Raw genomic sequence first — 26,489 nt, 5'->3', positions numbered from 1 at the left:
TGCCTCAAGCAAATTCTTTTCATATTCCCCTTTCCCACACATTTTATCACTTTACAGATATCGGTTCGAATCTTGAGCAATGGCTGACACTTGCCCTGGATTATCTTCAAACCATCTTACAGTCATTTCCAGGAGTCAGATGAGGTCACCTACAGTCACTTTTGTTAAAGGCATTTCCTATTAAGAGTTAAAATGTGAAAAAAAAAAAAAAAAGAGTTAAAATGTGACCTTTGCTAAGTCCTGGATTTAGATGAACACCACACATACAAAGCTGTCCACAATGAGGTCTTTAAAAAGGGAACACTGCTGCGTAACACACGACAGTCCTTATCTTCCAACTAAGTACTTCTTAAAAGGCTACACTACGCATGGTTAACGTCCCTATGTTCCGTGAAAATTCAGCTTTTAGTTACTGTGGGACCTTACAAGCCCACCAAGACTAAGCTGAACCTCACTCTAGTATTAAATAAAAAGCAAATGGACAATTGCAAATGTTTAACAGGGTAAAAGTGAGAATGCATTCCAATTAAGAGCATAATACTGGAACTGGAGAGATGGCTCAAAGGTTAAGAGCACTGCTTGCTCTTCCAAAGGTCCTGAGTTCAATTCCCAGCAACCACATGGTAGCTCAGAACCATCTACAAGATCTGGTGCCCTCTTCTGGTGTACATGCAGACAAAGTACTGTGTATATATAAATTAATAAATTTTTAAAAAAGGAGCATAATACCTGAAAGCAGGATTGCGTCTGGTCACACATTTCTCATTACAGTTCAGAATCCCGAATGTTCAGACTAAACGTAACATTTACATAATACTACAGTCCATGAAAAGTGTATATTCTTTTATTGGTTTTTGTTCATACATCTTTATTTCAACTTTCAATAATAAAATTCAATAAATTTGATTCCTTAATCATAAAAACTTGCTGTACACATTATTTACATGTTGCCAAAATCTACAGGCATAATAAACATCACAAGGACTTCACTAACTCCAAGCATGGGACCATCACACAGAAGAGAGTAACTAATTAGCATACATTCAAATAGTAAATTATAGGTATGCACAGTGTATTTGGCACTGTTCATTAATATTGGAATATTTTATTGTCAAAAATAGGCATTCTTAAGCCTTAGTCACAACATACAGGATCTGCTATTCACATTATAATCAGCTTTTCAAACAATAACCATTCCGTTTCAAGGCGCAACCTACAATCACACTTCAGAATGAAGTTAAACCCTCCAATTTCTTTATATGCCCCATGCCATCTGTTGAGTAGTCCATTGCGGAGAGTGTCAAGGAGAAACAATTTAAAGAGAACACCTTTAGTGCACATGGGCACAAAGAGAGTTCTGATGATATCCACTGTGCTGGACTGGTGGACACGGAAGAGTGACCAGTGTTATTCAGGCGCTGAAAGTTGCATGTTGGTCTCATGTGAGAAGACCCTGAGTGCCTAGATTTAAAATCAAAACCCTTAATTTACTTAACCAATTGTTCCTAAAGCCACAGCAATCTTGGGTCATATGCAAATGATTTGCTTTGTTGCATGGAAAGAACAAAGTACAAAACTCAATGCTTTAGGATTTTGGCTCTATTCCAAAGGGTAATTTGGCAAACTTCATTTTAATAAACCTTGAATCCTCTTATTTCAATTGAGCCCAATAAATTTAATTTGTTAAAGCTGTGCATACCCCAGAAGGTCTATAAGGGGCATTTATACCAGTCATGTTTATAAAAGGTCTTAAGCTGCCTTGAACTACCCCCGCCATGGGGAATAAAACCAGAGGAACACAGATCATACATAGTATAGGGGAGCAGAAATGGAGAATTCTCTAATAACCGTTAAATACACTGTAGCTTCACACAAAATTTTGGCAATAAATTAAGACTTTAAAATTTTGTACAAAAAAACAAAAAACAAAACAAAACAAACTGAAGTGCAAAGTAATATCACTGGACCAAAATTTATTTTAATCATTTTATTTCAAGTATATTTTAAAAATCATAAATGGGGTTTGTAATCCAAAGCTGAAACATGTATTCTTCAGAGTCTGACAAGCAATTCTAGACCACTTTCCAAGCTCACTTTCGTTGCCATTTTTTCAATTCTGAGGCCCAGTATTTAAAACTGCTCTATTCCAAACGTACATGGCTCTTGAACACTTGTTGATAAAAGTTGTCTGAAAACTGTCCACCAAATATGAAGAATGATTTCCACCCAAAAATTAGCAGTATGGGAAAAAATATGAGCATCTATGAAGAATTCAATTCTGTCAGAGCCAGTGCTGTTCTCTGTAACACAAGAGAACACAGAAGATCAAGTTCAATGATGCTCAGACTGGCAGTACAGGCGCCATCCTACTGAACCATCATGCAGTTGTCACTGAAATTTCTGGGGAAAAAAAAAGTCCCAGGTGCCACTCCAGAGAAGCAAGTCACTTGGTAACTTCTCTCAAATGTTTATTTTAAATAAAAAGCTAATGGAAACTTTTTTTTTCAAACAGACTTTCTCTGTGGAGCCCTGGCTGTCCTAGACTCACTCTGTAGACCAGGCTGGCCTCGAACTCACAGAGATCTGCCTCACGAGTGCTGGGATTACAGGCGTGTACCACCACGCACAGCTGTGGAAATATTTTTTAAATGCTTTGGGTACTATATACCATACTAGCCATCACACAAATAAGGAAATCAAAACTGTCCTTTGAGAACGTTTTCCACCTTTAAGATAATTGTTTATTCACCATTTTGGTTTTTGACTGCCTAATTCATAATTCAGTTTTAACAGTTTTATGTTCTGTACTTCAGTGTTGTACAAATTTTTTTTTTCAAATGACCTTTATAACCCAGGACAGACGCCAGACCAGTCCTCTCAAGTCACACTGTTCACTGTAACGAAGAAATGAAATGGACGGAATCCGGGAATGTTCCCTTTGCTCTGCAGGTGAGCAAACAGCCAACATGTGAACATCCGGAGGATCTGCAGGTCGCTCGAGAGGAGGATACTCCCCTCATTAAGTCAATATACTATCCTTAAAAATTAAAGTTTGGTCACTAAGAAAGACTGAACAAGAATTATCCCAGCCACCACAAACAACTAAAGCAGCTCTGCTCTCTCCCTCCACTCCCCACAAAAACAGGGAAGTAGCAGGACACGAAGCCTTGAGCCCGAGTCTCTCGGTCCCTAAGACACACACTGCCGCTACGTGCTTCACCTGTACGTCTCTACGCTCCATTCTCCAATGTGCCCCATTTATAAATTTATTCCACACACACGTGCACACATACACACGCACACACACACACACACACACTCATTCGCTCTCAAGTAAGACACTTTTTTGTGTTGTTGATAAATTATGAGGAATATGAACTAGGTGTGTACAGGGTTTTATAGGGACTTTGTAAACATCAGAGTCACTTGGGTCCTTTTCTCCACAAGCCTGAAGTCATCCGATACAAGCAGGGACCACTACTTTCCCAGACGCTGCTCACAAGCCGCATACTGCTGGAGGGCGGAGAAAAAGTCCTCATAGCTGATGTTTAGGTGGGAAGGCAAAGAGCTGGAAAACAAACAAACAAACCCACAAGGGATGGGAATTAGATGATGCATGGTAATATGAGGAGGGGATATCTGAAAGGAAGTTAAGAGCAGAAAAAAGTAAGTTACACACAGAATAGGCGAATCTTCTTGTCAAATTCATTGTTAAGACAGCTCACGCAAAAATAATCTGCCATTTTCTTTACAAGAGAAAAGTCATTTATAGCGAGTTAGATTCACAATGCAAAATACATTAAGGTTAACAAGTCCTGTGTATTAACAATGCACTCAGCTTCACTGTAAGAACGCTACATGGTCACAGTAAGCCAGTGTCATTAACAGCTGGAGGAAGCCAGACTTAGGCTCAGCCAGAGGGGCATGTACTTCCACACAGTGGTACAGTGAGCAACCAGTAAAGCCATCGAAGCCCACTGCTAGGGGAACATTCATACTGTGAAGACAAGCATGTGAAAGGCAGCGTGAACACCTGACGAGAGGGTCCAAGTACATCATGGCCTTAGGCTTCTGGACAGCACGCAAACACAGACAAAAGTCAACAAAATATGAGAGCGAGGACAAATCTAAAGACACAGGTACAGTGGACAACCCGGTGTGTGCTAGGTCACTTAAGTCCTCAACTCTACATTAAAATGCCAATTTAGCCAGGAGTGGTGGCGCACACCTTTAATTCTAGCACTTGGGAGGCAGAGGCAGGGGGATCTCTGTTGAGTTCAAGGCCAGCCTGGTCTACATAGAAAGTGCCAGGACTAGAAAGGCCCTGTCTCAACAACAACAATAGATTAATCCAACCAATTTTCCCAAGCAATATTACTGAGCTGCGTAGCTGAGCCAAGACCTACCTACTCTAACAGTCTTCGCTCCAGACCATTTCCCACTAACTTCCTCGCAGTAACCTGAGAAGTTCCTCAAAGTCTTGGAAAACCTCTCAGGAGGATAACCAGACCTACAGAACCAAGCTCAACCCAGCCTGTTTTCCCTTCTGTCACTGTGCAGTGAGTGAAGACAGTCCCTACACTCTGATGTGTGTTCTCAGACCTCCTTGCTTGATTATCTTTTTCTTCTAGTCTCAGACTCTTCTTCTTCAAGGGCACTTTGGAGAGATCCTCTCTTTCAACAGGCCAACCACTTAGAGGACACAGTTGACCTTTCATTTTTTACCCTGACCCAGTCACCAGTGCTATGCATACCTGTGTCCTAGTAAGTGGTTCCATTAAAATCTATGGCTTTAAAATCATCTGCATCTCCCTTTCTAAGTGAGGATTCCTTTACTTTCAGATTTCCTCTCAAAACAATTCTTCCGGGGCCGGGTGTGGTGGCACACGCCTTTAATCCCAGCACTAGGGAGGCAGAGGCGGGCAGACTGCTCTGAGTTCGAGGCCAGCCTGGTCTACAAAGGGAGTCCAGGACAGCCAAGGCTACACAGAGAAACCCTGTCTCAAAAAAAAAAAACAACAACAACAACAACAATTCTTCTATTCAGCATAAAACCGTGGGAGCCATTTCTCTTCCTCTCCTAAGTTTTACCAGATTAGTAAAGTGCTATGTACAGTCAGTAAATAACGCCCAAGGCACAAATGATTTCTAGTATTTTTCCATTCATGATGTAGAAATGGAATATATTTAAGGGTGTAAAATCTCTTTTCTTCTAGCTGGGTATGGCAGTGCACACCTTTAGTCCCAGCAGCGGCAGCACAGATAGGCAGATGCCTGAGTTTGAGGATAGCCTCGTCTACAGAGCAAGATCCAGGACAGTCAAAGCTTTGCAGAGAAACCCTACCTGGGTGGGGGGGGGGGGGGGTCGTCTGTTTTATTCTAAACAAGGGGTCAACAAACAACACTCTGCCTTTGTTTATTTGTGAGACAAGGTTTCAGGCTTGTCCAGAACTCACTTAGACCAGGCTGGCCTCAACTTTTCCCCGTCTTAGCCTCCTGAGTACAGGAAGTATACGCATACCCAACTTAACAGCTTATTTTTGTAACTAACATTCATCCTTGTTCATGAGCTGCGTGTGATTTAGCTGTATTTGCTGAGTCAGACAAATTTAATGGTTAAACAGTAAGATATTACATGACCTGAAAACTATCTAACATACTTATTTTCTGGCCATTTCAGAAGTCTGCAAACCCTGTTCTATAAGTAATTTACTCCCTTCACTGTCCCAAAATCATAAGTATGGCCCCTTCAACTGTCTTTTTATTTTGTTTTCTGCAATCCTATTCTAGCCATAATGGCCAAATAAACCTTGCGAAGTTGCCATTCCTGTACTGCCTGTGGTTCAGCTGTCTGCCCTCCCAGTCCACTCCTCATTTCGTCATTACAGCCATCAGACTCTGAGGCCTCGGCCTCCTCATTTCTTCGCACTATCACTCCAACAGAGCTGGCTCCGTGCGGCATCTGTAAACCCCACGGTCTTCCTTGTGATCCTCCTCGCACCCACCGTGCTTCCCACTGTCACTGGGACCCGAGCTTCCTGTCAGTACCGTGCCTGGGTGCGTTCCTGCCTTTTCTGTGCAACCACAACTCCAGCATTCGTCATGATCCCCGAGATACTTAATGTCAACAGCGCACATCCGCACACCCACACACTTTACTAATTCATCGGCAGCCCTGTGCTTTGCCACCGTACTTCAGACCTGAGATGAAGGATGAGGTCTTGCCATTAGAGCTAGGACAACTTTCAGTTACTTACATGATCTCAGTCAATCTGATTTGCCAGGGAAGAAAGCCTAATGTGCTGTCCACAGGACCAAACTTCAACACTAAATCAGGATCAGGAAACCCATGTGAACCTTGGAAATAAAGACATACATGAAATTAGAATGTACCATTTCCATTTACACACAAACATGACAAAGGCTTCTTGGGCTCCTTGCCTGTTGTCCTCATTCAGAACCTCATCTGAATGTCCCCAGCCCCACCCCCTCCAAACCAACACCATCACTGTGTTCACTCCAAATGTGCAAATTCCCAACAGTCCATCCAACTGTGCTGATCACCTTATGAAGTCACTTTTTGTCTCAGCACTGGGGACATAATTGCTTCTATTGGCCCCAGAACTGAGTAACTGTAGAAAAGAAAAGGCTCATCAAGAATTAGCCATCTTGGGGCTGGAGAGGTGGGTCAGTGGCTAGGATCTCACAGTGCTCTTCCAGAGGACCAGAGTTCAGTCCCAGAACCCAACAGGCAGCTCAGAACTGTAGCTCTCAGTATCTGTCACCCTCTCCTGGATTCCCAGGGTACCTAAAAACTATTGTGTTTAAATAAATAAATAAATAAATAAATAAATAAATAAATAAATAAATAGATCTTTAAAAGGAAAAAAAAAGAGCATTCAGGAGGCAGAAACAGGTAGATCTCTGTGAGTTTGAGGTCAGTCTGGTCTACATAGTGAGACCCAGTCTCACAAAAACAAAACAGAACACACCACTCAAAAAAAAGAAAGAAGAAGAGGGAAGAAGGGCATCTACCTCCTTTCTCACTGCTACCTACAAAGAATTCTCTTTGGGGGGTTGAAGAGGAGCAAGAGAGAAATATATGAAGCTAACAGATCTTCTCTATAAAAATTTCTTAAAGTAACAGAGCAAAACCAGCCTTTCAAGAGCAGTGGGTGTGACCATGGGCAGGCAATTACCACTTAAAACTACAAAAGTTTCAACTCCAAATACCAAGCGTCTAAGGCCTTCTTGTCTGGGACTGTTCCAGAGCCTCGCATCTCTAACCCCGTCAACGGCAGAGAAGAGCACCGGAAGGGATTTGCTTCTCACTGCCCAATGACGTGGATGGTACATGCAGCTGCACGGTACATGCAGCAGGGAACAAGTGTGAAATTTAAGGGGCCTGAGGTCTGGGACCACAGTCGTGCTGGTCTGAGGATACAGGCTCAATGTCCAGACCCTTAACAGGAAGATCCTACAAACAGGGCTCACGTAAAATCCTACAGCCATGACTGAGTGACAAACTACCCACATGGAGGGACAAGAGGGCAGGGCAGGAAGAAAACCCAGTGTAAAGTCAGGGCCAAGACAACTTGAGAAGCGGTATCAATTGCAATGCAAGCTACAAGTGCCGTGCTCAGATCCCTGGAGTCTTAGAACCCTAAGATGTCTATGCGCAGCCAGTGTGCAAGTCCTCGGATGACTACTAAACCTCCACGGTAGGCAAATGAAGACTTACAAAATGAATGCAACTGGGAACCCTCTTCAGCAAAACACATCACTCTCAGAAAGACAAACACCAAGCACACTTCCTCTCACTGGTGTAGCCCTCATTTAAAACCCTGTGCACAGCTCAGCTTTGTCTCGATGTGTCTAACACCACTCCTGGTTTATTTAGGCATTTTTTTTGTTTTTTTTGTCTTTTGGTTGTTTATTTTGATTTTCTTTGTGTGTGTGTGTGCGCGCGCGCACTTTTGTTTTGTTCTGTTTTTTGCTGTGTGCTTGTTTGTTTGTTCTTGTCTGATTTTAGAGAGGGAAAGAACATAAAGTTTAGTGGGGAGGATCTGGGAGGAGTTGAGGAAAGAGGGAAAATATGATGAAAATGTATTGATAAGGAAAAAAGCTGTTTCTCACACACACAGAAGTCTTACCGCTGGAGTAGGTAAGGGGACCACTCTAATGACAAGTACAAGCTCTCTGTGGTTTCACAAATGTGGAGCGCAGAATTTAAAACTGCAAAGCCTGGTTTGTCCCAGTAAACCTCTTACTGGCTTTGTAATTTTATCTGTCTCCTTTTCCCATCCCATTGGTACACAGATAATTGTATGAAATAATAATGGTAATATAAGCATATAATCTAGAGGATCAAGGAAAGGGCAATTAAGGCAGGCAATGCGTTCAAAGACCTATGGTAAGGGAGTTGGCATATTAATATTTTTATTGTAACGACCACTTAAGTAATAATTTCTCAATTATTCTACAGTTTCTTTCTGTGGACAAGATTAATAGTCGTAATATTTTTTCCTTAAATGTGCAGTTTGTATTTGGTTCTACAGTTTCCATCTTTCATCTCCCAGTGGGATGTGCTAGGGTTATAGATGCTTACACTGTTTTTCATAGGCCCTGGAGATCTCAACTCAGTTCAGCAGGTTTGTGCAGCAAAGACTTTAACTCCTGAGCCACCTCCCAGCACCTGGTTCTATGTTCCAATTGGATTCCCCACTACAGCTTGAAACATTTTGTATTTTTTATACAGAAGAGAGAGATTATACTGGAAGAACTACATGGTGCTGGCACACTGGTGGTATATACTACAGTCTCCAGGCTGCTAATTAGCAGATCTCAACGTCTGTTCACACAAGGTTCTTAGCGCTCTCAAATATTATTCACTGTTCTAATGAGTTTCTACTAATGTGAGTGATAGCTATGAATCTTACCAAATTACAGATGAAACGGCAATATTCAACTTACTTGTTAAAAGTAAAAATATTACCCTTACTACCTTAATAGTTTAATAAAATAACTATAATTGACCACTCCCCCCCAAAAAAATTTGTGCACATTTGAAATTAGGGCAAAAGTTCCTAAAGGGACTCCAAAGCAAACCAAAGACTTGCATAAGCACTATGGGGTAAGGTGGGGACTACCTATACATATTTATGTATCTGCATTTACATAGAAAGCTGTATTTTAGCAAAATATGACACCTACAATTGTAGGCATAAAGTTATTGTGTAATTCAAATGCTGATTTCTGTGCCCCCCCCCACATATCTGTTTACAAGCCATGTTCTGAGAATCTCCTATCTCCATGTTGTGTAAACACTGCTCACAACTGTCCCCTGATATGCCAATAAAGCAGCTTATAGGCAATCACTGAGCTGGAGGGTTGGACTTCCTGCCAGACTGCGGAGGAGGAGTTAAGAGGAGGAAGCAGGGGATTCAGCTGTGGAAAAGGTCCAGGTGACACCAGGAGAGACCTTGGAGCAGGAAAAGCTATAAAGTCCAACTATTTCTGGGATGTTCACTGGGAGAAAACCAGAGCAGCTTAGAGGGTTAAGAATAAAGTAATAACTGCTCACTTATTGCGTTGTGAAACTTATTAAACAAACATAAAAGTGTCTCAATTATTTGTGTGATAGCCGGGTTAAGAGGGAAACTAAGAAACAAACACAGTTTTATAAAAATACCTTTAACATATAATGCCGTCTGCAAAGCAAACAGAATGAACACAGAAAGGAGAGATGAACAGGCTGTATTTGGGAGACTGCCTCATAATTAAGTTGTTTAAGCCTAACAAAAAGGGGGAAGGAAGTGGAAGAGGGACAGAAAAGGGTGACAACACACTGAAGCCCAAGATGGCTCAGGGTGGGGGAAAGGGCCCCACGAAGCCTGGGGTGCTACATCCACATTCACACAGTAGAGGAAGAGAAGCAACTCCAAAAAGGGTATCTTCACCTGCCCTCACACATACCCCCAAAACAAAGAAGAAAAGAAAAAAAAAATCATTTTTTATTATTAAATCTTCATGTTAAGTGCAAGGATAAGTTCCATATCTTGAAATCATTTTCACATGGGGTCATTAAATGTCAGAAGTGTAAGGGGTCCAGCGCTCCCCACTCCCCAGGCCAAGTCCCCACCTCAAAACGGTGTCTCGCTATGCAGCCCTGGCTAACCAGCCTGGACCACAAAGATCTGCCTGCTTCTGCCTCCTGAATGCCGGACTTAAAGCACGAACCACCAAGCCAGGTGAAAACCAGACTGTCCTGAATGAACAGAACTTAAATGCTCTTTCATCTGTCTCTTTGGAAGACAAAATGGGCAACATTTCTGACTTACTAAGTAAACTATCTAGCAGATCTACATCCAAATCTGTGGCTTTCCTCTGCTGCTGGGCTACTAACTGGCAAAAGTCCTGCGCAGCTCTCACGAGGTCTGCTTTTCCATCTTCTGGGGACAGCACCTTCACTGCCGAAGGGCAATTTAAAACTAGAAAAGGAAAAAACAAACAAACAAACAAAAACATTCGAGATCATGTTGAAAGTACATTCTTCCATATTTATTTCAAAATCAGTTTTATGAAGTTCAGACCAAACTAAAGGCACAGTTGTGATAACGAGGAACCGCTTGAGCCCTTCGTGTCAGTATCTAAACAAATCTGCTCGCGGCCGCTGAAAGGAGGGAAGCATGCGCTCCAGGGGGAGGGGGAGAGGTACTTTTATACATCCCCTTTTCCAAACACTAAAAGTAATTTGTATTACTTCTTGTAGAGTGAGTAAAGCTTCTACAAAAGAGACCACCTGCAAACGCAGTCTACCCCCCTAGTCAATTTAACAGTAACCTAAAGGAACACTACAGACTAAAGATCACTATGTTTTGGGGGCGTGTGCACACTGTCCATGAGTATCTGACTGCAGAAGCTGCTTTACAACTGTTACAACTCTGGAAAAACAACGCAAAAGTACTACTTACAAACATTCTTTCATATTATTTTTCATATAAACTCACTAACTCACTATTATAAATGTATCTGTTCCTAGGCTTCTCTGTTCACAGGACTATAAAATCTTCCCAATTAAATACATTCTTTAACATGGATTCATTTTTATGATGTCATTGCTTTTTTTTAAATCATTTTTAAACATTATCTTTTAGCAAGATAATGTACTGGTAATAAAGACTACCAGAGCAGGATTAATGAAGAATGTGACGACGCCTGCCCTGAAGCCTATTGTGTGTCCATCCAAATGTCCGTGCACACTTACCTTGATCGTCCTTGTCATTACTGTTTGCAAACTCTGGCGAGAATTTGGAACAATCTAGACCCAAAAGTTCCTGCTGTTGTTTTAAAATTTCATCCATCAATCTGGAATTATTTCTCTTGAAAATACCTTTAAAAGAAAATTATGAGCAAGTAAATCACAACAGGTTAGGTAACGCTCTTCAGTGCCTAGCAGATTTCTGCACATCCAGGGAGCACACAGGGAATCTGTGTGCGCCTTCATTCACACCTGCACGTTCCCTCACACATATGTACATAATTAAAAGTAAAATAAAACCCTTTTAAAGAGGAATGGGCGTTTTCTTTGAGAAATTAGGAAATATAAAAGTGAATATAAAAGCTAAGAGCAGTAGAGTAGGCTACAATTCCAGAACTTGAGAGGTGGCGGCAGGAAGACCAGGAGTTCAAGGTCAGCCTTCCTACAAAACAAGCTATGTAACACTTGGGACAACACCATGCTCACACCCAAAAAGTGGTTATTTTGGAATACCCATATCCAAGCAAGTTTGAATTAAAAAAAAAAAAAGCAATAATTTCAGAGGAAAGTGGGTATAATTAGGAATTATGTGTAGCAATGTTCAGAACAGGCGTATTTGAGCACTGATCATTACAGATGTCACAAAGTTCAAGTCAAAAACCTCACATGTATGAAAAAAAACAGCCAGCTGGGCATGGTGGCGCACATCTTTAATCCTAGCACTCAGGAAGCAGAGGCAGGCCAGCCTCTGTGAGTTCAAGGCCGGCCTGGTCGACAGAGCAAGTGCCAGGACAGCCAATACCACACAGAGAAACCCTGTCTCAATAAACCAAAAAAAGAAAGAATGCATCATCTGTACAGAATTAATGTAAAGGCATCATGTTGAAGAAAACATTCAAATTTTAAGCAGGAAGCTACTGTTTTGTTCCTAATATGTCCAGTTCCTTCCAACACCCCGTTCTACCTTAAAGTTCTGTAAACAAGGAAATGTGAGCAGTGAAAACTTGGCACTGTATCTTAAAAGGCTGGCTCTCAAAACAATCTGACCAAGTTGGGAGAGGGCGCGGTAGCGCACACTTGTAATCCCAGCATGTAGGGATTACAAGACAAGCATGATGCTGTGGGTTGAGGCCAGCCCAGCCTACAGTCTAAATTCCAGGACACCTGGGCTACAGCCTGAGGCTGAAACCTCTTATCTAAAGGGAGGTGGGGACGCTGTAAAAGTAAGTTATATGCATTTAGGCTTAATGCGCACTGAGAATAGGATGAAGTGAGCAGGCAGGCTGGCAGTTCTATTTCTAACGGCAGCATGGCCTGCTCAGCTACCCAGGCATCTTCTCTCTGCAGCATCACCACTTTCATGCCACTAATAAGCTAAGATCTCTGGCTCCTCTAGAGCAATGGTTTCTATAGCCCCATTTCATCTGTCCACTACCACTGTAGTTTCCGGTCAGTGCAGCCTTCTTTATGACCTCACAAATACCTTCCAGCGGGTTTTCCTGCCCTTTCGGCATGTTCCCCTAGGCTACCAAATCCCCTGGCTTTGGGTACATCTTCCATCTCGGCACATTCCAACTTCAGTATCTTCAATGGCTTCAAAATGCAATAAGCCACTCAACATGAACACTGCTGTCTATGCTTCCGCAGTAAATGGGTAGAAATAATACATGTTTAGGAAATAAGTCAACCTATTTCTATAATGCGGCTCTATAATCAGCAAATTAAGGGCTGCCTTACGCATCTCAAGCCCCTATCCTTTGTGCGACCTTCACTGGCCTACCCCTGGACAAGTCTCTCAGTTCTCAACAGGGCAGCTGAAGTGTCATTACCTCCAGAGACCTTTCCCAGTATCCCATTCCGCCCCCAATTCACATGGATTTTGTTCAAATCCACTAATAATTAAGTGCACTTTGAAAAGTAGCACTAACTCAGCCAGCCACCTGCACCACTGAAATGCATTCCTGCCTGTGTTTCCGCCTTACTCATCTCTTTCCCATATAAAAGGAGCTCCGTGTTTACTTAGTAACTTGCCAGTGCACAAAGTCCAACTAACAACAAAGTCTAAAGGGACAGACCACTGACCGGGCACTGGGTTCCAGGAACCTCTCACAATACAAGCAGACACTTCCTGGCTGCAAGCAGAATTCACAAGGAAGAGCAGAGTCAGCCAGTTATCTCGATAAAGACTTGCAGAAACTTGGAGGGAACCTTGCTCCTGGCTGAGCTGGGCACACCAACAGCTACACTATAAACGACAGTTTCTGTCTGAGGCTTACATGAAACAGATCATGAGGGAAATGATCCCCAATGCCACACAGTGTGACCCCTCTAGCTGATCATACTCAGGGCATTCATTTCACGAATTAAGTATGTAAGTGTCGCTAGCTTAGGATTCTCTGTAGCACTCACAGTCTACCTCCATGTCACATGATACAAAAGAAAGGCCACAAGATAGAAAGAAGGCTGCCTTTGACTGACAGACTTCTCGAGTAATTGCACAAGGCGGGTGGAATTTTTTTTTCCTCATTTCATAATCTACCCTATTTGCCTTCTACGCCCTAAAGTGCCTGATCCAAGGATGATGGAATGAAAAAGGTGAGCCACACATTTGGATTTGACCAATTTAAGGAAAACCCAATTTGAGAAAACAGACTATAGTATTGCAATTTAACCATTTATTTATTTTAAGCCAAACCTTGTTGTGCCTGACCATAATAGCAGCAGTTAGGAGGCTGTGGCAGAAGGGCTGAGAAGTCAAGACCGGCCTGTGTTACAATAGTAACAGCAGCAGCAGCAAATCCTAGCATTTAATGACAAGGAAACAGATTCAAGATGGTCAAGCAACTGACCTTAGGTGTTGAAGGATTTGATCTGAAATCTATGTCAAAATTACTACTCATTATTTATTATTCTTGGTGTGTATGCGTGCACACGGGTGTGTGTGTGTGTGTGTGTGTGTGTGTGTGTGTGTGTAAAGGCAGGGTGCACTTGTCATGTTTATGGAAGACAGAGGACAACTTTGTGGAGAGGTTTCTCCACTTTGGCATGGGTTCTGGAGAGGCAGTGGCAGCACTCATGTTTAGCTGCTGAGCTGTCTGGAAAGCCCGCAAGTATTAGCTTACACTATAATAGCCCGTTGTGGTTTGAATGAAAATGCCCCCCCCCCTGCACTGGCCCCAGGCTCATTATTTGAATGGTTGGTCCTCAGCTGGTGGCCCTGTCTGGGAAGGCTTAGGAGGTGTGGTCTTGCTGAAGGACCTGTCTCACACAGTATTATCACAGAAACAGAAGTAACTATTCCATGGCACTTTTTCTTTCTGTAGTTTTGTCTGGGTTGTTTGTCTTGTTTAAAGGGCTTGAGAAGGTTCACAGGGCACACACGTATTCTTAAAGAATAACCTGGGAGCTAGCCTAAGTTTGTAATGATGTAAGGAATTTCTGATTTGTTGCTCTATATCTGTGTTACAAAGGCTTGATTTCCCAAAGGAAAGTAAACATAAACAGAAAAGGCTAGTGAAAGTCATCTTTGAAAACACAAATGCGTGTACAAAAGGACACACACATCTCCGATTTCCACAAAAGAACAAAGTTTATGCTAGGAAAGCTGCATCTCAGAAAAAAACAGGTGACTTTTTTGTTGTTGTTTCTTTATAAACACGAGCTATGTGCTTTGAGAGCCAACATGTGTTTCTTTTTATATTCTAAGAAATGTTTGTAACTGTGGTACTAAAAACTAAGTGCAAAGTTTAGGCAACAAGAGAATGTTCTCTGACCTTTCTCCATAACACGCTGGAATGCTGCTACCCTCACCCATCATAACACACACGCACGTGCTCCTGTGGCTCTGGGTGCGCCCTGGTGCGTGTCTGCACACTGCACTCCTGCAGCAGGCGGCGCTGCAGTTTGTGCTGCTCTGCCCACACACACCGCGGATTCTTCCTGCGCCGTCCTCAGGGGCATCTCAGTTCTGGTATTTTATCAACAACATTTTGGCTGACTCTGTTCCGGTCTCAAAACAGAGAAGCTGGTATTTCTGGAACTAGATAATGGAGTTAGGTGGTAGAACACTTGCCTAGCCTGCTCTAAGGCCCTGGGTTTAAATCCCAGACACCACACACAGCAGCCCACCAGGAAATGAGGATTACCTCGGCTGCCGGCGATTACAGAGATAGCTCTGTGGTATATTCTCTCAGCATTCGGAGCTCATCTTTTAAAGGAAAGAAGAGTACCAAGATGAAAATTAGCAAGAAAATGGAAAGCGTTGTCCCAGCTGACTTAATTATCATTTTAACACAGCCAAAAGTTACTGCAAAGTCTCAACTGCGAGATCCCCCAGATCAGACCGACCTGGGACAGGTCTGTGAACAGATGCAGAAAGGTCCAGCACGCTGTAATAGTACCATTCCCTGAGCAGTGGTCCTAGGCCCAGGGAAGGGAGCTAAGCACCAGCCTGTGACAGAAGCAACAGACAGTGTTCTCCTGCTCTGACTTCCCCCAGTGACAGGCTGTAAATTGTCCAAATAAACCCTTTCCTACCCTGAGTTGTCTTTGGTCAGAGTGCTTTATCACAGCAACAGAGGTGAAACTGGAACAGGGATGGTATGTGAGACCAGAGACACTGAAAAGAATACAAGAAAGAAAGAAAGAAAGAAAGGCAGAAAGGCAGGCGTACAACTTGAGAAGGCCCATTAGTCCTGGCAGTGAATAAAGCATTCTAAGTACAACAGGAATCTCTAAAGTGTTTTATTCAGATTTTGAATGATGTTATTTAAAGATAAAACAGATGCAGCCAGGCACCGGGTACACCAATAATAATAGGACTGGGACACTGCAAGATGTTGAGGTCAAGGCAGCCCAGACAACATGGTGAGTTCAAAGCTAGCCTGAGCTAGAGTGAGATGCTTTCTCAGAAAAACCAAGAGATAAAAACTTGGCTTAGTCGCAGAATAGGCACAGGCCCTGGATTTAACCACAACCGCGCCACCCCCAAAAAATTACTTTGCTGATAGGTGAAGAACGAATTATAGAGGGGTCAGGATGCAAATAAAGACCACTCAGGGGCTAGTGTAGTAACACACATCAACCACGATGGCTACTGACATTTGGTGGGACAGATGACACCAATACAAGTGCAACACATCAGACGTAGTCCACACAAGGCTAAGAAAGGCTGATGACAAGCTACAACTTGACAGAATGTAAGAAGATACTCAGCTCAACTTCCAACATGAACAACTCGGTGACCTGGAGTGTTATTTTCTAGCATGAGGGCAGATTTGGGGGCATTTTCAACAGTGCTGTTTCGGAGCGTAATACTGGAGATACAGAGTGTGAAGTTATGAAGTACTGGGGGTAGAGGTACAAACTGCATGGCAGCACAGTGACATCTCAGCCAGGGGAGACACCTGAGACAGCACAAAACTGCCCACACCCAATTACCAACTGATCATGGCCAAGCTGAGCAGAAAGACAAGGGCCCACACGCGCCTCACATTTACAAGAGACACAAGAGAAGCCAGCCATGTGAATCAAGGAGCCCATGCCGGGGGTGGTGGCGCACACCTTTAATCCCAGCGCTCAGGAGGTTGAGGCAGAGGCAGGCGGATTGCATGAGTTCCAGGCCAGCCTGGTCTACAAAGCGAGTCCAGGGCAGCCAGGGCTACACAGACAGACCCTGTCTCAAAAAAAAAAGAAAGAAAGAAAGAAAGAAAGAAAGAAAGAAAGAAAGAAAGAAAGAAAGAAATCCAAACAAACATGGTGCTGCAGAAACCAGGAATAGTACCAGCATTTCAAACGGAATAAATCCACCAATCTACCTATAGGATTACAGACGCTCTCAGGATCCTTAGTGGGGTCTCCTATAAAATCTCTGCTCTGAAAGGGAAAGGCATCCTGGGACCATGCCCATGTCTCAAAGTCCAGCTCCTCCTGCCCAGGCACGTGCGCAAGTTTACACAGGTATTCATTCAACAAGTTTTTTCTGTGCTTCTTAAAGGTTCTTTCAAAACTCCCATGAAATGTACACCTGATAAAAAGTCTTTTAAAATATACATTTAACATATCTTTTGATACTAGAATTTTTACAATTGTTCCTTCTATAGGAGACCTTTTAAGAAACATCTAGCAAAAAGACTGTATAAGACAAAGAAAAATAGCACTGAAACAGTCTCTCCTTGTTATGTAATTAAACTATGTAATTAAAGCATATTTCCTTATATACAACGCCTAGAGATGTATGGTAAGTAAATTACCTGTTGGCTACCTTCATTTAATCTCTATAAAACACAATCATCACACTATTGGAGGCGAATCTTTGGACAAGAAAACATACTTAAAAGTACAATTATTTTAAGTGAAAAATATTTTTTTAATTTTACATGACTATCGCAGTCATAAACACAACTCCTTATAAGCCACTGAGCTCTCTTATTTTAATGGAGAGCCTCGGGACACTTCACATATGAACAAATATGCCAGAATGTTAACATACTGCAGGAAGGAAACAAACATGCCACTGGCTTCATGCAATGGCTTTAAGGCCTTCATCACAAGGAGTGAGTTAGCTGAAGACACACAGACTTTCTCAGCTCCGGCTGCATTTTACTTAATGTCTGTCTGTTTTATCAACATCAGGGATGAAACAAGCACAGAGGCAAACACTTTACACACACACACACACACACACACACACACACACACGGCCCCAGCAACATCTCCAGCTAAAGCTGCACATTCTGAAACAAGAACATCTTGGCCGGGTGTGGTGCTGCACACCTTTAATCCTAACAGATCAATGTGGTCTACAAAGTGAGTCCAGGACAGCCAAGGCTACACAGAGAAAGAAACCTGGGGGTGGGGGGAGGGGAGAATGACTTAACTCTGCTTATGAAGCACAATTCAATAGAGAGCAAGAGCTCCATAAAGTTAAACTGGGGTGATCAAACAAGCATCCTACAGCCCAGGGCAAACATCTAGATCAGTGAGATAAGGAAACTCCCTGCCTTAAAATGCCTTTTATAAAAAGTTTCTATCACATGTATGTCAGTACCATGATACCCAAGATAAAATGCAAAGTTCCAGGAAAGAGTAAGCTACAAAGGTGAACAGTAGGGACAGAGGTTCCCGTCCACAGCAAATCCTCCAGGTAGAGTTTATGAATGCATTAGATGATGCAATATAGTCAACACACAAAGGGACTCTTATTGTCTGTTCTCTAAATGATGGAAGTCCACATGAAAGCTATCAGAACAAAAGCTTTTAAAGAAAACTTGGTTCAAATTCTAGACCTGGTTCCTTAAGGGATATGTCTTTTGGCTTTTTTATTCTCTGTCTCTTTTGCTGGAAATCTTTTAGACTTACTGTGGTTTTGCATAGCATATGGCACACAGTAAGAATTCAACTAAGGGGATGGTGAGATAGAAGCCTCAACAAGTAGAGGCTCTTGTCTTTGTGCCTGGAGACCTAAGTCCAATCCCCCTGAGCCTCACGTGATAAAAGAGAATCAATTCCCGCAGGATGTTCTCTGACTTCCATGATTGAGATACACATACCTACATACCAAATAGCTAAATGGTTTTTATTTTTAAAGAATTTAACAGAAAATAATTGTTACTATTAAAATTTAATACAAGGGGCTGAAGAGACAGCTCAGTAGTTAAAAGCATGTGTAGTGCATGCAAAGGACACAAGTTCACCTCCCAGAACCAACACAGCTGCCTGTAACTCTAACTTTGGAGGATGTACTGCCCTCTTGTGGCCTCCAAGAATGCCTGCACTTGAGAAGCACACACACAAATTAAAAATAATAAATTTTCTTTATAAAGGCTGAATGCAGCTGGGAGTGAGGGTGCACACCTGCAATCCCAGCACTTGGGGAAGCAGAAGCAGGAGGATCGCTGTGAGTTCCAGGCAAGCCTGGTCTACAAAGTGAGTCCAGTACAACCAAGGCTACACAGAGAAACTGTCTCGAAAAACAAACAAAAGACTAAACTGGCTTAATGTATAGATTTAGTACTATAGTTTAACAGAAGAATATTAAGAACAAAATCATTCCTCACATCAAAAAACAAAGCAGGATAGGTAAAGCAAGACAGGATGATATAACTTAAAGGTGAATAGTAGGGACAGAGGTTCCCATCCACAGCAAATCCTCCAGGTAGAGTTTATGAATGCATTTGGACTTTCAATACATCTGGCATCTCTGTAATTCAGCACATGGAACAATCATATTAAGTGTTATACCTCAGGTTGGAGAGATGGCTCAGAGGCTAAGAGCACTGTCTCTTCTTCCAAAGGTCCAGAGTTCAATTCCCAGCAACCACATGGTGGCTCACAACCATCTATAATGAGATCTGGTACCCTCTTCTAGCCTGAAGGCACACATTCAGGCAGAACACTGTATAATAAATAAATAAATCTTTTTTAAAAAGTTGTAACTCCTGCCAGGTGTGATGGTGCATGCCTTTAATTCCAGCACTTGGGAGGCAGAGGCAGGTGGATCTCTGTGAGCTCAAGGCCAGCATGGTCTGAAAATCCAGTTCCATGAGAGCCAGGACTACACAGAGAAAAACAAAACAAGCCAAGCATGGTGGCACATGTCTTTAATCCCAGCACTCGGGAGGTAGAGGCAGGTGGACCGCTGTGACTTTGAGGCCAGCCTGGTCTACAAAGCAAGTCCAGGACAGCTTGTCTCGGAAAAAAAAAAGAAAAGAGAAAAAAACAAAACACTACCTCCTGTTAGTATTGATATCATAGGCCAAACTAGAACTGAATAATTTCCTCGCCTGACGGATTGTAGCTTCCACTCTCGGGAAACAAGAGCTGTGCTGCAACTCAGTTCCTTATGCATGTGCACCAGGAAAAGCCCTCCCTGGAGTCAAAGAATGCACACTGGCCAGCTACCCTGAAAGAAGCAAACAGGAGAAGTAGAGCCGCTATCTGTGTGGCTTCAAGTGCGGACACACACTAAGAAAGCTAAGTATTTTTAGAGGTACCCAACAGTATAGCAAATCCCAGGGTAAAGAAAGAAAGAGGCAAGACTGAGTACCAAGAGGCAAGAGACGCCAGCTGGAGGTGAAAGGGTAGACTCAGGATCAGAGCGACATAGTCATGTGCATAGAAGAAAGTGAGCACTCCAGAAAGCGGAGACAGCGAGTAGCCTAAATGTGGGTGTAATATGAGGTACAGCGATTGGTGAGAAATAACTTGCAAAGGCTGGGGTGACCCTGGGCAGCCCCTTTACGGCTAGCCTGAGAAATCACCCAAAAGCTACTACACAGGACAGATTTACAAAGAAAATAAAAGCAGAAAGAACAACAAACTATTTTTGCAGTCCTGCTGCTGAATCTCACACAGAAAATAGTATCTTGCTGACTCATTTCAACTTATGATAAATGACACTACCCCCAAATTATCCTCACACGTGAATAGCAGTGTGAAAGATGAGGTGTGTTGCAAGATATTTGATCCCATTGGGAACCCTGAGATTGTGAACTGTAAAAACCTGTCTTTTGTTTGGTGTGGTTCAACCCTAACATTCACCTTTAATCCAAGAACTTTCTGCTCATTTTGCGGGAGATTGTGGTTTTCTCAGCCCTACCATACACCTTTAATCCAAGAACTTTCTGTACACAGAGTTTAATAAAGCTAAGCCTAGGTCAAGAGGTGGCACAAGAAACCAGCTGAGCGGGCTTAACAGGAAGGAGGGAGTTTGAGTTGATGGGTATTTAAGACAGTGTGGAGAAGAAGATGACCTTTAGCTCTTCAGCCTAGCTCTCTAGCCCTTTGGCTTTTAGTTCTTGACCTTTTCCTCCTGTCTCATCAGCTGAGCTAGCAAGCTCGGTCATTCTGGGCCGTGAGCTGAGTAGGAAGGTCAGCTGGGAGCTTTCTCTGCCTCTTTAGGCTAGCAAATTTTCACCCCAGCATCTGGCTCCTGAGTCTTTACTGGTAAAACCGAACATTTGGGATTTTTCTTTCCTTATAACATGAGAAGTGTGTCTGGTGTGTGTGTGCAGGGCCTCCGTACTACACCCACTGAGCTACACCCCCAGCCCATGATCACTCTTACATAAGGCAAGTGGCAGAGCACCTTTTGTTCTATGTTAAGGTCAAACTCCAGCATGCAGGAGCACTACATAAGTAGCCTGATAAAAATAGAGATTAAAAACAGGGCTGCCTTAATTCTGCTGATCCGTGAGAGTGATAAATCAGTTCGCCCTGTAAACACTCAAGGATTCATTCTCAAACTTTTCTAAACAATCTACAGTAAGTGTGGTAACACCTACACTTGGGCAATAAGGACAGGTGCCCATCCGGACAATTGGGAGCACTGTGTACTTCAAAGGAACACAAGAAAGCCTAACAACAGCCTAAGGCTGTAACACAAAATACATTTAAGAAACGGTTTTTCAACACAGTTCCTATCACAATCGTTTCCTAAATCATAATCATGTAGACAAAATAGTTCTCCTTATGAGAACTGTGAACTCAAAAATTGCTGACCAATCTAAGAAAACTTCAATTTCCAATGAATGAATACAGCAGAAATTACCATAATCAAAAAAGTCTGAAAATATAATGAGAAAGTACAGGGCTCAGCCCACAGTTTGAGCCCCAGAACCAACACACACACACACACACACAAACACATACACATACACACACATACACACACACACATACACACACACATACATACACACACACATACACACACATATACACACACACACACACACACACACACACACACACGATAGATGATAGAGATATATCTCCTTTAAATGTGTTTTTGTTTGTTTGTTTGTTTTGGGGTTTTTTGTTTTGTTTTGTTTTTCAAGACAGGGTTTCTCTGTGTAGCCTTGGCTATCCTGGACTTGCTTTGTAGATCAGGCTGGCCTCAAACTCACAGCAATCCGCCTGCCTCTGCCTCCCAAGTGCTGGGATTAAAGGCGTGAGTCACCAAGCCCGGCTTAAATGTGTTGTTTTGCTGTTGTCGCTGCTGCCACCCTGCCACCGCCACTGTTTATTTCTTTTTTAAGCCATGCAGATGAGATGAACAGTTGCAGCTTTAGGAAGGCAAACACAGCATGCTCATATGAGTACACGTAGTTGGGCAGCACAGGAAGAGCTCATTAAAAAAAAAAAATGTCAAAACCAAAACAAGCCAGGTTTGGACGCATGCCTGTAATCCCAGCACGACAGAAGACTGAGGCACGAAAGCCATCCACCAAGACCCCGCCTCTACAAAAGCAAACATAGCTGTCAGTTCCCAGGAAGACACAAACCAAGTAAGTATCGGTGGAGTCAGACATTAAAAGCAACCTGTAACCCATAATAATCAGAATGAGTGGTATCTAAATACAGAGTTGAAGATGAAGAGATGTAGGCTCTGGGAAAATTAAATCAATAAGCTCATCTCCGAGCTGGCTGCTGGCAACTTCCCTTGGCTCTCACCTTGAGACACAACGAGCCATTTTCTCACTGAGAATTAAATCTACTTCTTTCACACAGGACAGATATGTGACTGCTTGCTTAAGCCAGGTCCTACAGCCTTGCAGCTTTGGTCTGATTCTGCGAACACCTGATCTGGAGACAATCCGGTCACGCTGCGGCCTCTATTGCCTAAGAAAGCTCATAAAGTACCAATGTGGGAACCATGGTGAAGACAGATGCCCACCTCCTCTCTCCAGACCAGGCACAAACTGGATGACACATAATGACAACCTTTATGTCCCTGCCAGTTATCTGCCTACCATCTTTATATGTGACCCCCAAGGAAAATTGCCCAACAGCACTGAGTCAAGACATAATAATTTAAAACACTGAACTTTGCAGTAGATTTCTACAGAACAACGTAGAAGCAGAGCAGCTAAGCATTCATCTTACTTTATTTTCCAACATCCTGTTATGGAAACTCACCTATTAGATTCACCAAAGCGGTGGTATTTACAATTCACATACAGGCACACGGTAGTGCTCAAGCTCCAAATCCTAGCAACCTCTGCTAGCTCCAACGCAAATGTCACCTTCCCTTCTTCCTAGAGCCCTACGGGGACAGGAGCACTTCTAAGGGATTTCCCCTTTTCTCTCTCTGAAGCCTTTCATACTTACTTGCCATTTCTTATTTATGTATCAGCCTGCATTAATGCACTGGAGACACCCGCCCCCCCCCCCCCCGACTGTTCATACTGCGGTCTCTACACCAAGGCAGGTATGAATGTAGCAATCACGCATATGTTTTTCTAAAATTTGAATATAAATTTTTCTAAATATCTATACAAAAACAAGCTTAAATAGAAGTGCACTGGAGGAGGTAGAATACAGTTTAAATATCTTTATCTATTTAAAAATCTTTGTCCTTGATCATCCAATTTAAAATTTTACCTCTTCCTACATCGCTGCCTTTCAGCTATCTTCCCTCCCCTCCCTTATTTTTCCTCATTGTCTAAAACTACACACAATTAATTATATTAGCACAATTAATTATATTAGCAGCCAGACTTTCACTAAAATCTTAGGTTCCGTTTGCATTTACTCATGCCTGGAAAGGTATGGTAGTTGATATATGCCCAACTATTATGGCTCACTGAATGAACAAATCAGTCAAAAGCCAGGAGAGACACACTGAAGCTCTCTTACTCAAACTGTGAAAACAACCCCAAGGAAAAACGCTTTTTATAGCAGGACACAGAATCCTTGAGGTCTACTCAGTAAAACACCTTCCTTTAACCTCCCTCCGGTTCTCGTGGTTGCCAGCTGTCTTCCCTCTAAGGGGATATGACACAGGACTTGAGTCACGTCAGAAATTCAGTAACAGGAATTGCAGGAACAAGGAAGTGTGACTGTATTGTAATCCTGCAGTCTGGTCAAACAGCTCAGAGCCTTTTCCTTCCTACTGGAAATAAGTCAAACCACATTACTTAACTCTTTAATTTTCATTTTTTTTTTATTGCCTTATTATATATCCCACACGGCTGACTGCTGGTTTAGGCAGTCCGTGCCCCCTCCTTGGCTTCTACCGCTCTCGCGTCCTCCAGGAACTAACTTCTCTGACCCTATAGGGCGAATCATCACTTCGGATGATGGGCTTCTACAGAGCCACAGCCCTTGCTAGCGGCAAGAGAGAGACGAAGAAGCGGCCAGGGAGCCCTACCTACCCTCGCCAAGCCCTACAATTAGGTGTCTTGCTGATAAAGATTCAAAGGTAAAACTCAAACTGCTTCTCTGGAGCTTACATGCAAGTTACGGAACCAAGAACGAAACAGTCATTTTTTTTTTCTTTCCTGCACACCAATCCCAAACCCTCCTCCTCCTCACGCCTTTAAGGAAACAGCGCTGCATTTAGGATTGCCCGGGAAGCCAACCCTGACATTTAGAACCTCCACTTCATCTTGCCCCTAGTCTTTAATGCCCTGCTCAAATTTCATCTCCTCCACACCAACTCTCAAGTTCCTCTCTTCAGAATTTCTCTCCTTTCTAGTAGTAACTTTACTCCCCAAATGTCATCCATCACCTCCGTGAGCAGGAACCAAGGCAAGATTCCAAGGCATCTACTTGAAAGAGTGCTTTAGGCCTGTTGCCACGAAGTGAGTGTTGAGGTTTGTACTTTAACAAAACTGTGGTGAAATTCACTGCCCCGATTAGAACGTACAGGAAGCCAACTCCATCAAGTGCTGTGCTGGCCGCGGAGGCCAAACGACCACTCAAGGCTCCAGGCTTCGCAGACAGGAGCGCACCATCTTGTCCTCAGCCTGTCTAAACTCGCACGCACTTTTCAGATACCCAACTCAAATGCCACCTAACTCCAAAAGCTCATTCGGAAAACCTACGGCGCGCGGGGTCGGGTCGTGTTTAAAAATCCTCCACCGCCTGCTCTCACTGAAGATGAGGGCACTGAAACCCTTTGAAAGCGCACACGGACCGGTTACAATTATTTCCTCCTTACTACTTTTGTGACCTTGGGCGAATCAGTTAATGTTTTGAACCTCAGCTGCCTCTTTTGTGAAACAAAGCCAAACAGATAACCATCTGCGTTAACGGACTACAATAAATATATATATATATTTTTTAAGCGCTAAAAATAACACAACCAAATCCAAAGATGCAGTCAATGCTCAATCGAACTGATCGCCCTTCCTCGAAAGCGCCGGCTCTGTGATTTATACTTAAGGGCGAGGGCCACGGAAACTCGCAGGGCCTGGAAGGGGCAGCGACCACGCACGGTGGCGACAGAGGAGCCAACTGGCCAGACACGTAGTCCCCGGGACTCGGAAGCGCCCCCTGACACCCCATCTCCCACCCGACACCCGGCCTCACCTTGGTGGTCGTAGACGCTAACGTAGGAGATCCCCACGGCCATACACCACACCACGAGGCTCGCGATGTCTGAGAAGCTGGGCTCCTGCTCCTCCTCGGTGATCACCAGGCCCATGTGCACCGGCAGCTTCTGCAAGGACCGGCCGTCCGCGCGCCAGCGCAGCCGGGGGTGGGTGGCGGCCGGTCCCCAGTGCGGGTGCCGGGGATGATGACGCCGGTTCCTGCCGACGGCCGGGGGCTTGCGGAGCGAGAAGCCGAGCGGCGCTAGGACCGCGGCGGAGGCGGCGCGACAGCAGCGCCGCCAGATCCAGTTCCAGGTGCCGAAGCGAACGCGGAGCCAGGAGGTGAGCGTGCGGTGCAGGCAGGGCAGCGCGTGCAGCACCCGCCACACCAGCTCGTACAGCCCCGTCATAGTCCCCTGGCGCTCGGGCACCGTCTCCTCCCTCCGGCCCACACCCGCGGCGCGACGGCGTCTTATCCTCCCCAGCGGCCGCCGCGGGCCATCGCTCCGCGTCCCCCCCCCACCCCCCGCGCCCGCGCCCGAGCCCCTCGCCACTGCCAACACCTCACCTAGCCCCCGCCGCCATCTTCCTCCGCCCTCGGCAGCCCCGCCCCCGTTAGTACATGGACAGTCCTGATTGGCTGCCGGGGAACTCTGGACGCCGACTTGGGAGTCGAGGCTGGAGCCGCCGCGGCGCCACTAAGGGAGAGCGTGCGCGCGGGAATGAGGCGGGCTCCGGGCCGCTGGCGCCCCCTGGGGGTAGGGAGGGCGACGCGCCAACGACTCTGGCCTTTCTGAAAGGGGGGGCGGGGGGGGGGGGGACGGGAGGAGGCGGGGGAGGGGTTAAGGGGATGTTCCAAAGAGTAATAGAGGGAGGACTGGGCTGTTTCTCAGACAAGAGGCCCTGGGCAT

General features: G+C 44.0%; 1 protein-coding gene across 1 annotated transcript; it reads right to left on the bottom strand.

Annotated features, from left to right (window-relative positions):
- Nucleotides 1-828: 828 nt before the first annotated feature.
- On the bottom strand, nucleotides 829-26,134 carry NUS1 (NUS1 dehydrodolichyl diphosphate synthase subunit). Its single transcript, XM_084777337.1, has 5 exons — nucleotides 25,577-26,134; nucleotides 11,267-11,392; nucleotides 10,341-10,490; nucleotides 6,258-6,357; nucleotides 829-3,568 (listed from the first exon to the last, which is right to left on the bottom strand). The coding sequence occupies exons 1-5, from the start codon at nucleotides 25,986-25,988 to the stop codon at nucleotides 3,478-3,480; spliced, it is 879 nt and encodes a 292-aa protein (XP_084633463.1). The 5' UTR covers nucleotides 25,989-26,134; the 3' UTR covers nucleotides 829-3,477.
- Nucleotides 26,135-26,489: the final 355 nt, after the last annotated feature.

The sequence above is a fragment of the Acomys minous genome (genome assembly GCF_964271855.1).
Source record: "Acomys minous genome assembly, chromosome: 3".
Lineage (NCBI taxonomy): Eukaryota > Metazoa > Chordata > Mammalia > Rodentia > Muridae > Acomys > Acomys minous.
The sequence above is the reverse complement of the archived record's forward strand: the minus strand, read 5'-3'. Positions and strand labels throughout refer to the sequence as shown.

What these genes read in the sequence shown, in the direction of transcription:
- NUS1 (XM_084777337.1), bottom strand. Translation starts at nt 25,988, where the DNA reads ATGACGGGGCTGTACGAGCTGGTGTGGCGGGTGCTGCACGCGCTGCCC. An exon ending in TAGCGTCTACGACCACCAAG is followed by an intron (nt 11,393 to 25,576) that starts GTGAGGCCGGGT and finishes TTTCTTTTAAAG; the next exon opens with GTATTTTCAAGAGAAATAAT. An exon ending in ATCAGATTGACTGAGATCAT is followed by an intron (nt 3,569 to 6,257) that starts GTAAGTAACTGA and finishes TTTGTTTTCCAG; the next exon opens with CTCTTTGCCTTCCCACCTAA.